This window comes from Tupaia chinensis, unplaced genomic scaffold, assembly GCF_000334495.1.
Source record: "Tupaia chinensis unplaced genomic scaffold, TupChi_1.0 Scaffold000559_1, whole genome shotgun sequence".
Taxonomy (NCBI): domain Eukaryota; kingdom Metazoa; phylum Chordata; class Mammalia; order Scandentia; family Tupaiidae; genus Tupaia; species Tupaia belangeri.
In genome coordinates, this window is record NW_006160071.1 from 72,620 (window position 1) to 84,698 (window position 12,079).

The 12,079-nt window shown below is 53.1% G+C and overlaps 1 protein-coding gene across 1 annotated transcript in view; it reads right to left on the reverse strand.

Moving 5' to 3' along the window:
- LOC102482022 (sialic acid-binding Ig-like lectin 5) overlaps nt 1–2,907 on the reverse strand; it is a 73,071-nt gene extending 70,164 nt beyond the window's left edge. Inside the window, 3 exon segments of the mRNA XM_027775380.1 lie at nt 2,092–2,173; nt 2,343–2,701; nt 2,775–2,907. Coding sequence (XP_027631181.1) covers nt 2,092–2,173; nt 2,343–2,701; nt 2,775–2,812 — 479 coding nt within the window. The 5' untranslated portion in view covers nt 2,813–2,907.
- Nucleotides 2,908–12,079: the final 9,172 nt, after the last annotated feature.

Sequence of the window (12,079 nt, forward strand, 5' to 3'; positions counted from 1 at the left end):
AAGAGCGACGGGAAGTGGGGACTTCGCAGGTTCCTGCAAGATGATCAGATCGGAGCTGAAGGAGGCGTGCCACGAGGCGAGGCGTGAGGGCGGCCAGAAATCCAAGCAGGGACCAGCCCTATAGCGTTAGGGTTAGCGCTGTGCCCCGGAGCCAGATCCCACGTGGCCCACCATGTTCAGATCCTGCCCTGGAATGGCTTGAAAAACACACCACGTGCGTGAGCATGAGTGCCCCAACCCCGACAGGATGGGGAAAGCGGACGAACCGCAGTGCACCACGCCCCGTGGGGGAGGGTGCTCACCCCCCATTTTTTTAACCATTAAAAAAAGAAACAAATCAGAGAAAAGGGAGTGGGTGGAGAATAGCCAAATCATAGACACAGAAGGAGAGGGTGGAAGGGGCGGGGAGGGAGTGGGCGTTAGTCTTCCATGGGTGCAGAGCTGGCTTGTTCGAGATGAAGACTTCTGGGCATTGGTAGACATATGGATGGACTCGCAAAGCCCGACTGTACTTTGTTTTTGTTTTTGTTTTTTTAATTTGCCAGAGGACGCATGAGCTCCCCAGAGAGAGAAGCAAAGAAATCGAGAGGTGGTGAGAGCGTACCCCTCCATGGCCTGGTCCCTTCTCCATTCTCCTTTCCAGATTTGGGGCGCACAGGCCCTCTCACCTGGAGTGCTTTCAAGATGCCGGATCTGGACTCCAACCCAGAAGCTGCCATGTGGAATTGTCCACCTAACCACTGCAACCTGCTGACCCGGGACTTGTACTCTTAAAGACAGGATGGTGGGGGTGGGGACCAGCAGATGCCTAGTGGTTGTATCACCGGACTCCCATAAGGCTAACTGCAGTTGGCGTCCCAGATCCAGTGGCTTGAAAATCACTCTGGGGTACATGTGCTTGCATGCCCAAGATCCCAGAGAATTGAGGGGAAATGATTGCAGCGTGGCCGTCCCCCACCCAAGGGGGTGACTTCTCACTTTTCCTCCCACTGTCTCTGTCTCTCTCTGGCCAGAGCACATTCCCTCGGGCAAAATACTCTTAAAAAAAGAAAGAAAACAAAAAAACAGTATGGTGGGTTTTATTTCCTCATAGTTAAAAGTAACTTGTGGGGGACCAGCAGTTGGCATGGTAGATAAGAACACTGGACTCCCATGTGGCTGACCACGGTTCAAGTCCCAGACCTGGTGGCATGCTTTCTCACTTTCTGTCTCTCACTCTCTGTCATTCTCTGGTCAAACTAAAATAATTAATAAATAAATAGATAAATAAATAAATAAATACATAAATACATAAATAAATACATAAATAAAGCTAAACAAAATATATTTTTTTTTGAGAGGGTTTTGCTATAGGATGCGTGTGCTTGCCAGAAAGACAGAGAGACAGAAAGCGAGAAATCACTCCCCGGGGAGATGACCAGGCCGCAATCCCTTCTCCTCCATTCTCCTCTTGGGATCTTGGGCATGGACACACACGCACCCAGTGTGAGTTTAAGCCACCAGGTCCAGGACTTGAACCGCGGTCGACTACGTGGGAGTCCTGCGACACAGTCATTACACTAACTGCTGGTTCCACTAAAATAATTCTTTTAAAAATCAAGTAACTTGAGAGAAAAAGGAGCCGGCACAGGGGACACTGGGTCTGCCTGTGAAGACTGGCGGGAGGCGCGCCCCAGGCTGGGGGTGGGGTGCTCCATTCCAGGCTCTGAGCCCTGAGCTGCCCCATCACGGCCCCAGACAGGACAGGGTCACCTACCTGTGTGGCTTCCCTGGAAAACAGTGGTAGTCACCGACTGTGAGGCATCTGGGAAGAGGAGAGGGGGTGAGGGGCCGACCCACCCACAGGCACACAGCTCTTGGGGACCAGCCGTCCCCCCGTCCCTCCAGCACTCACAGGTGACATTGAGGTACACGGTTCTCTCCGTGGTCACCTCAGCTCCCTCGAGCTTCACCCGACAGGTGAGGCTGGTGCCGTGGTCCTGGGGCGTGGGAGTGAGGGTGAGCATCGAGGAGCGCAGCGTCCCGGAGTCCAGCCCCCGCAGGGCGTCCCCCTCCCAGGAGAACGTGAGGCGCTGTCCCCCTCCGCAGGACCCCGGCAGGCCGCAGCGCAGGCTCGTGGGCTGGCCGGACTCCAGAGACTCCGGGACGTGGATGGTGGGTTTCTCTGTCAGGGCTGAGGGGGACAGAGGGAGATGCCGGGCCAGGGGATGGGGACCCACCGTGCCACCCCGAGAGGACAATGCCCCGCCATGCTGGCCCCAGGTCGGGTGGAGTGCCCAACATCCTGTCCCCTCCACGCGGGCTTCTCCACACCCAGGTCCTCTCCCAGGACCCGGCCGTACCTGTCACCTGCAGATTGAGCAGCTTGTCCCGGTAAGCGCGTTGAACAGACATCTCACTCTCCACTAGGAAGAAGTAGCGCCCCGTGTCCGCCATCCTGGCGTCGCTGATATGCAGGGAGCAGTTTTTGGTCCTGAAGTTCCCAAGGAGGTGGAATCGGCCCTGGGTCTCCTCCTTCTGTGTTCGGGCCGGGTTGTCCGTGGCCACCAGCTTACGGTCCCTTTCCCGGAACCAGGAGATGTAGAGTGGACCCCGGCCAGTCCAGGGGTAGGAGAAGGAGCAGGGCACCAGGGCGCACAGGCCCTCCTGCACCGTCAGCCACTCCTGCAGCTGGTCCTCTGGGGTTCCTTCTGCAGGGGTCCTGGGGGACACAGGCTCAGCTGTAGACCTGGTCCCCCCCAACCTGGGCCGGCCCCCTCCTGCGGCCCACTCACCCCCCCCAGAGCAGGGACAGCAGCAGCAGGGCCAGCATGTCTCTGTGTCTGCCAGGCCGCCGGACCAGGTCCCTCAATCGGGGATGGACACGCCCTCATGTGGTCGGGCGAGGAAGCCTCCGCAGGAAGCTGGTGCGAACCATAGCGGAAGGGGAACTTGGGTCGCATGTGCCACGGGGGGAGGCGGGGACCATCCTGTCCACACACACACACACACACACACACACACACACTCTGCAGACCGAGGGCGCAGGTCCCCAGGGGGCCAGAGGCTTCACGTCCACCCTCACGGGGTGAGGACTGGCCAGCTCCCGTAGCTGCAGCCCCTCCCTCATGCTCTGTCATCTACTCCTAGGAGGGACCCCACCTGCCAGCTCCCCATGAGTCAGGAAGGTCAGGAGGAGGGAAGCCCAGGCCGGGGTCCGGGCAAGGAGGGACAGCAAGTTCTCGGGACAAACCCTCAGGTGGGTGGGCTCTATTCCGTAGAAGCCGCGAGGAGTGGGCTGCCACCCTGTGTCCATACCCCGTGAATCTGTATCCCTGATCCCATCACCGTCTTGCCCCAGGCAGCCTCAGATGCCCCCGGTGCTGATGGGTGGCCAGCCCGGGAGCTGGGCATCTGGGGTGTGGAGGTTGGGGACATAGAGGACTCGGGTTAGAACCCAGATGCTTCTCCTAGGGGCTGTTCAAGTTTATGAAAGTTTCTTGCCCAGTCTGTGCTCAGTTTACTCCAGTGGGGGAGGGGGAAGACAACCCTAGGAAAACTACATGAGGGATCAGCAGATGGCCTAATGGCTATGTCACTGGACTCTCTGCATGGAGTATAAGCAGCGTATGACAATATAAAACAGAAGAGAAAAGAGTATGAAAGAGAATAAATAAATAAAGATTTCTCCAGGTGGCTAAATTTGGAAGTGGGCTCTGCTGGAGAGCTGGGGGCCATCCTGTGGGGTAAGGGGAGATGGGGAATTAACAAAAACAAAACAAAACAAACAAACAAAAAAAACCTTAAAAAAGAAAAGAAAAGAAAAGAAAAGAAAAGAAAAGAAAAGAAAAGAAAAGCTGCATGAGGATGAAATGAGGTCGTGTACATGAGATGCTTGGCACAGGGCCTGGCTGAGCGCTCCCTCATCCAGCAGAAGTTCCATGGACACCTGCTGCGGGCCAGGCTCTGTTTCAGCGGCTAGAGATGGAGCGAAAGACGAGCTCTGAGGATGGGAGGGTGAGTCAAATTCCTACTGAGGAGACACACATTTGGTACAAAAATTAAAGTCTACAGTCGGGCCAGGTCTAGGGGGCCCTGCGTGGCCTGCCCGTGCCTGACCCCCCACCTCATTTCCAACCCCACAGCCTCAGTCCCCAAGCAGATCAGACCCTTCCCCACCTCGGGTCCCCACACCTGCTGTTCCTTCTGCCTTAAAAGAATAATTAATAAAAGTAAATAAATAATTATTAAAAAAGAAAATCTAAATCTGCTAGAGAATGAGATATTCCACTAAAACAATAAAAGCAAGAATGCAGAAGAGGGCCAGTCGCGGGGCCGCAGTGTTTACAGAACATCCCGTGATGCTGAGCCCATGTGGGATGGTCCCACGCTCGCACCGAGGCCTTCCTGAGCGCACCGGGAGCACATGTGCCCCTGTGCCTGTGATCATGGCTGGCTGGGGGAGGGGGGGTGGCACGGATCACAAAGTAAAGACCCTCTTAGGTGAGCTCTTCCCCAAATCAATTAATAAACATTTTTTAAATGCAGAAGCGGGATGTTTGAGGACTGTGAGATGTTTACAGACACGGCTAGGGCAGGCCACATGCAGGCGACATCTGAGTAAAGCCATGAAGTGAAGGCATGAGTCGTCAAGCATTGGGGTCAAAATGGCCCCTGCTCCCCCAAACACCAGCATAATTAAACGTGCCAAGGCGAACACGTGTAACATGCTTGGAATGCAGCTGGGTGACAGCATGCCGGGGTGGGGCAGGGGACAGTGGCAGGGAGGGAGGTCTGGGCGTGTCCTGGGCTGGATTAGGGAGAGATGTGGAGGCTATTGTAAGGACTTGACGGTTGCCGGTGTCTTTGTCAGGGTTCACCAGAGAAGCAGAGCCAACCGTGAGGGTGTGCGCGTGTGCGTGTGTGCGCGTGTGCGTGTGTGTGCGCCTGTGTATTGCTCTTTGTTTTTGGTTTTGTTTTTGCTATAGGGTGCTCATTGGACAGGGCCAGAGAGAAAGAAGGAAAGTTAGAAATCACCCCCGGGGGATGGTATACCACAGTCCCTTCTCCCCCAGTCTCCGCTCAGGACTTTGGGCACGCATGCGCACACGTCCGGCGTGATTTTCAAGCCACCAGATCCACGACTCAAACCAGGCAGCCGGCCATGTGGGCTCCAGCGCCTTCACCTTCATGCCGCCTGCTGGCCCAAGCGTGTATTTCTTCGTTACGAGACATTGACTCACACAATTATGGAGGCTAAGGCCCAAGATGAGCAGTTGGTAAGCCAGAGACCCAGAAGAGCCAATGTCGTGGGTCTAGTCCGCAAGCTGGCAGGCTTGAGATTCCAGAACAGCCCATGTCAATCCGAGTCCAAAACCAGAAAGGTAGTTACATTCCACTGTAGCTTGAAGGCAGCCATCGAAAGGGGCGACTTCGCCCCCAGAAGGGTCAGCCTTTTTGTCTCCTCAGGCCTTCACCTGATCGACTGGGGCCATGTTAGTGAGGGCAATCCTGTTTACTCAGTCTACTGGCTTAAATATTCCTCTCACCCCAGAACATCCTCACGGAAACACCCCGAATGACTGACCAAATGTCTGGGCCCAGTGAAATTGATGAAAACTGACTGTCACGCTGAGCCACGAGGACGGAGCAGAGAACAGACGGCCTGATTAGCCCGCCCCGGTCACTCTGCTGTGCTGAGACTGGATGCCGCCAAGGCCTTGAGATACTTGGGGTGCGAGACGGCCACTCAGGTCTGGATGGCCCCGGGGGGTGGTGAGAAGTGGATAAAGTAATGGTATTGTCCACAGCAGACGTACAGGGAAGAGAGAGAACGTGGTCAGGACGATGGGAACATGGCCATTACTGGAAGACCTCAAGATAATTTAAGGTTTTTGTCATAGGTTGGGACCAGCAGTTAGCATAATGGCTACATCACTGGACTCCCATGTAGTCAACCACGGTTCAAGTCCTGGACCCAGTGGCTTAAACTCACGCCAGGCACATGTGCGTGCATGCCCAAGATCCTGAGAGGAGAATGGAGGAGAAGGGATTGTGGCGAGGCCATCCCCCCAAGGGGTGATTTCTTGCTTTCTGTCTCTCTGTCTCTCTCTGTCTTTCTGGCGAGTGCACACACCCTATAGAAAAAACCTCTTCAAAAACAGGTTTTTGCCATAGGGTGTGTGTACCCACCAGAGAGAGACAGACAGTGAGAGGGAAAGTGAGAATCCACCCTTGTGGAGATGGCCGTGCCACAATCCCTTCTCCTCCATTCTCCTAGAACTTTGTGGCACACACACATATGTGCCCACCATGGTTTTATTTATTATTTTTTTAGAGATTTTTGCTATAGGGCACATGTTCTCACCAGACAGACAGAGGGAGACAGACAGAAAGTGAGAAATCACCCCCCGCGAAGGATGGCCACGCCGTAATCCCTTCTCCAATCTTCTCTCAGGATCTTGGGCACACACACATATGCACCTGGCATGAGTTTAAGCCACCAGATCTGGGAGTTGAACTGCAGTCGACTTCATGGGAGTCCAGCGACATAGCAACATGGTCCCTCCACCATGATTTTCAAGCCACCAGGTCCGAGACTCAAACCACAGTCGGCCATGTGGGAGTCCAGTGCTTTAACACCACTTGCTGGCCCCTTAAGATAATGTTTTCTTTTTCTTTTTTTAATATATGAAAAGAAATGTTATTATTATTTTATTACATAACCTGTTAGTGAATACACCACATGGGATTTGCTTAGATTGTAAGGGTCCAGAGATCAGTCTAACTGATGGAGACACAGAAAAGACAGCGACAATGCAACTGCAAAAGAGGCTTTTATTTTTCCAGCTAGTTGGGGTCCGAGTTTCAGCCCATTGCAGCAGGCCTTCACAAGGACCCCGAGCCTAAGATAAAGGGATCTTTTATAGCTCCGAATCACAATGCAGGAAGTACAGTCAGTAATTTTCCACTTGAGGGAGGGGGGGTGTGTGAAAGCTAGCTGTCATTATGTTTATGTTTAGATTAGGACTTTCAGTTGAGGTCAGATTGACCTGGCTCTGGCATCGTCAGGGCCCATCTTACTTTGTTTACTTATGTGGTCTCAGACTCCCTGGGTTCTGTCCTTGAGGGTCTAACATGGCGATGGTTGTGTCAATTCGGCCTAACAAGATGACAAACGAGGCATGTTTCTGATTACTCTGAGAACCTCCATGTCACCTGTCTGTTGGAGGGTCCAGTTTCTCACGACATCTGTGATGCCGTCCGTGAGGACACCAGTGGTGCTTGGCGGTAGGAACATTCTGCTGAGTTGTTCTATCGTGGGTCCTTGCTCAGGGTGTTCCCTTCTCTCCTCTGACCTGGATTTCAGCACTTGGGCACGTGTTTCTCCATTACTGCGCACAGGAACTGGTCTAGAGTAGCTTCTGTGTGTTCATGTGGGATGTCCACAGATGGCGGTCACACGCTATCATCCTGCCATCAGAGGTCTGAGCAAGCTCCACTTTGTAATTACAGTCACCTGGAAGAGGAGAACACGTAGATTTACGACGAACACAATACAAAGCTCCATTTTGGGTTGGAAGGAAACGTTCCAAGATAGCTGTCCTCGATATCACACATTTTATCGCCGCTACTGCCATGGTGAATCAAGAGGCTTCTTAGGTGGCACAAAAAGAAGTTGTTCCGAAGAGAATCTGCTTTTAAAATCTGCCTTCAGACAAACTGCTTTTCAACCCTTGACAGGTAGATAGTCACTTTGAGCCCGCCATCTTGTCTCAATCCAAGATAATTTTTTCTACGTTTATTTATTTTTTTCTTCAGAGAGAGAGAGAGGAAGACAGCCACCCCAAACAGGGTCTTCACACTGTGACCCACCCCCGTCTCAGCCGGCCCAGATCCCGGCACGTGTACTTGCGCCTGGCGTGCCCCGGGAGGCCGTGGGACTTGAAACCAAGGTACCTTCCTGTGTGGGCCCAGTTGTGTTACCGCTGCACCACCTCCTGGCCCCAGGATAATCTGGGGAGATGGGGGAGAGTTAGAGGGCATGAGCACATGCACGAGAGAGAGAGCACACACCCCAGGTGGGGCTGGTCACGCCACAGTCCTTTTCCCCGAGTCTCCATCCTGTCAGTACCCTGGGCATGCACGTGGACCCAGCATGTTTCCAAGCCTACAGAACTGGGACTTGAACCCTGGCTGGCCGTGTGGAATCTGGCCCCTTGCACAGGGCCTAACCACTGCACTATGAGGCCCTGTCCCAGGTAATTTTTTAAGAGTTTTTTGCTATAGGTTGCATGCACTCGCTGGAGAAACAGAGACAGACAGAAAGTGAGAAATAATCCCTCCCCCCAACGGAGATTGTCACACTGCAATCCCTTCTCCTTCCGTCGCCTCTTGGGATCTTGGGCACACGTGCACATGCACCCAATGTGAGTTTTAAGCCACCGGGTTTGGAACTCGAACCACAGTCGATTACGTGCGCATCCAGCGACATAACCGTTACGCCATCTGCTGGTCCCAGCCCAGGTGATTCTTAAGGAGGAAAGCCAGGACCTCGGTTTGGGGCATGCTGGGTTACTGTGAGCATTAGGCAGCTGACAGTATTAGAGTTAGCCCAGAATTTATGAAGCAGTTCTGGCTGGAGGCACCAGCGTGGAGCCATCATCTCACAGACAGTACCAGGAGCCGTGGGCCTGAGCGCTATGACAAAGGGCGTGAGTCAACATGACAAGGGACAAGGACCAACTCCAGTGCCTCCATGAGCTGAGTTATCAGACCCACCTTCCCACAGAAAAGAACTGAAAGTGCAGGAGGGGGAAAGTATTGCAAAAACTTTGAAAACTGTAGTAAGGCTGACAAGGGAGAGAATTTTCAGTCCGAAACCTAGGCCGGAGTAGGGACGCAGAGAGGAGAGCAGAAGACCAACACCACAGACCCCCTGAAGGAGTGCTGAGTGTGGCCAACCCGAACTGGGCGCTTGCTGGGCCTAAAGGGCAGGATCAGACTGTATTTCTACACATAGCAGGGCCAGCGGAAGTACAGGGTTCGTGGTCACAGGTACGTCCCCGAATGCCCCCGGCTCTGTTTAGGGGGACAAGACTCAAGCAGGGCCAACCTGCCGCCGACCCCACCTATTGCCCTACTCAGTAGCAGGGAAGGCAGAAGCACCTCTGGGCTGGAGGGTCGAGAGCCTGTGCTGGGACCACCTGGTCTCCACCCCCATGCTCTGACTCACCCACCGCAGCAGGAACACGGAAGAGATGGGTGAGCAGGAAGGAAGTTGCGTCCAGAAGCCACAATGTGTGGACGCAAGGACCTGAGTCAGCAGAAAAAGACGTTTCCCCAGAGTGTCTCCATGGAAGGACAGCAGGGCCCACATCGGAGATGAGACTGGGCCGGCCAACCTCATGGGTCGGCAGGGTCACGGCCTGAAGGGAGAGAGTCCACCTCGCCTGGATTCCCAGCTGCTGTCTGACGATCCGAGTCAGTGAGGAAACACCAAGCAGCCCCAAGATGTCAAAACCAGATCTGCAGCTCCAACTCCGAAGCCAACCCGGAAGTCTTACAGCTCTGTGACAAACGTCCCCCATCCTCATTTCCTCCCAACATTTCTGGGTTTCCCAGCTTTGAGGTAAACCCAGGGCCCCTCATGACCCCGCCCTGTGCTGTACTGTTGTCTCACTCTCTGCCCTGTACTGTACTGTTGTCTCACTCTCCGCCCTGTACTGTACTGTTGTCTCACTCTCTGCCCTGTACTGTACTGTTGTCTCACTCTCTGCCCTGTACTGTACTGTTGTCTCACTCTCTGCCCTGTACTGTACTGTTGTCTCACTCTCTGCCCTGTACTGTACTGTTGTCTCACTCTCTGCCCTGTACTGTACTGTTGTCTCACTCTCTGTTGGCCGCCTACAACCCAGCTCTGTGTCTCACAGCCGCATCTTGGTTTTCCAGCGAAGAACTTCCATGCCACTCCTGTCAGCTCCATCCCTTGCTCCAGGAGGGAGTCTGAGCACCATTTCTGCCCGGTCGACAGAGTTTATCACTGACATTGCTACAGCTAGTTTTATCAGCTCATAGGTGGGCCCATGACCAATGTCCTGAATTCCAGTTTTGCTGTACATTCACTATAGACACACACACACACACACACACACACACACACACACGTATATATCTGTTCTCTTTCTCTTGGGGTCCCTGAATCAGGAAAATGTAGGCCTGGAACATAACCTGAAGATACAGCAAGAGTCCACCTGAGAGCAAAGCCAGCAGAGGCAGGCAAACCTACAGGGCTAATGAATGTAGAAAGAGGAGTTTGGTGACATCAACCAACTGGAACCCACTCTGCCCAAAGTCATCACACTTCGGAACTTTGCAGCTAAGGGGACCAAAGCTTGGCTTTTTTCCCCATTAGGCCAGTTTGAGCTGGACTGATCTTATTTGTAAAGAGTTCTGCCTGACACAATCCCTCCCCTAACCATACACCCCTATCCTCTTACTTCTGAAGCTGAAACAAACCTCCCCAAGAAGCCTGACTTCAATCTCAGAGTTCACAACCCTTCCATGGGCCTCTGGGAAAGACGCCGACAAGTGTCCATGCTACTTACAAGCCACTGTCTGATGCCCATCAATATAAAACTTAAACAACCGAAATTAAACCAGCCAAAAAGGCCAACCGGATGAGAGCAAGTGAAAGCTATATATATATCCAGACCTTGCTGTAACAAGGGAGTTGGCCACCATCATGTGCATTTAGTGGAAACTCAAAGGCAGGCAAAGGAGCAGGAAGGCTTTAGCGTGGAATGCAGGCTTCAGGTGTGCCCAACTGGGTACTGGCGCTTCAGGTGTGCCCAACCGGGTACTGGCACGGAAAATCTGTACGTGAGCTCCCCTGAAGTGGGGACTCCTCTGTGATTTGGATTAAGGAACATACTTTACTTTCTCTGATTGGTCCTAAGTTGAAAATGAGGACAAAGATGGGAAATGGAGCCCTGGCCATGTGGGGCCACTTGTTACGTGGTTACACCCTCACAAAGGATGCCGTTCACGCGCAGCGCTTCCCAGCTGCAGCACTGGCTCCTCCTACTAAAGCCAAAGCCCAGGTGCCGTGTGTTCCCACACGTACCCAGCTGTCTTCCTTACACTCACCTACTTCACCTATTTACCATGAGTGCTTCGCCCATGGGGGATTTGACTTGGGGGCCTGGACTGTTGAGCAAAAACTCACAGTGAATTAGCTGATCTCTAATTCCATTCGTCAGCAGAGGTCCATCGCACCTAGAGAAAGAGCCAACTGAAGCCCAAGAGCGCCCCCTGCTGGAACACATAATTCAGCGTTTTGACAAGTTAGGGACATCAAACCTGGCTCAAAAACTCTCTCCCAAGATACAAATGTGTAAGGTTCAGCCTCAAAATACATGCACGAAAGAAAAATGGGAAGATGAGGGGGGCGAAGGAGAGGAAGAAGGATAAAGATGACACAGCGGGAGGCTGCTGGTTTCAGCTCTGACAAGTAAAGAGATTTGAAACGGTCACTGTCGGCCTCATCAGAACAAAAGCTATCAGAAGAGTCGGCACCGTTTCTTGGACATACCAAGGGAACTGAGGTCACAGGACAAACTACCAACCCCAAATCTGGAGGGCCTGGCAAGTCCAGAGTCACAGCTGAGAGCTGCCTACTCAGCAGACGCTGCTGGAGCCGTAAACACGGAGAGAAGCGAAATGGTTACAGAATCCGTCACTCAGTACAGTAAAGAAGGTCACTGACAATCCAATACCTGTTTCAAAATGACCAGAAAAGGGGACCAGCAGATGGCATAATGGCTACGTCGCTGGATTCCCACGTAGTCGACCCCAGTTTGAGTCTCAGACCCGGTGGCTTAAACTCACACTGGGTACATGTGTGTGCGTGCCCAAGATCCCGAGAGGAGAACGGAGGAGAAGGGATTGTGCCGGGTCCATCTCCCTTGGGGGGTGATTTCTCGCTTTCTGTCTCTCTGTCTTTCTCTGTCTTTCTGGCAAGCGTAAGTGCCCTACAGCAAAAACCTCTCAAAAAAAAAAAAAAAAAAAAAAAAGACAAAAAAAGAAAACTTCCCCCGGG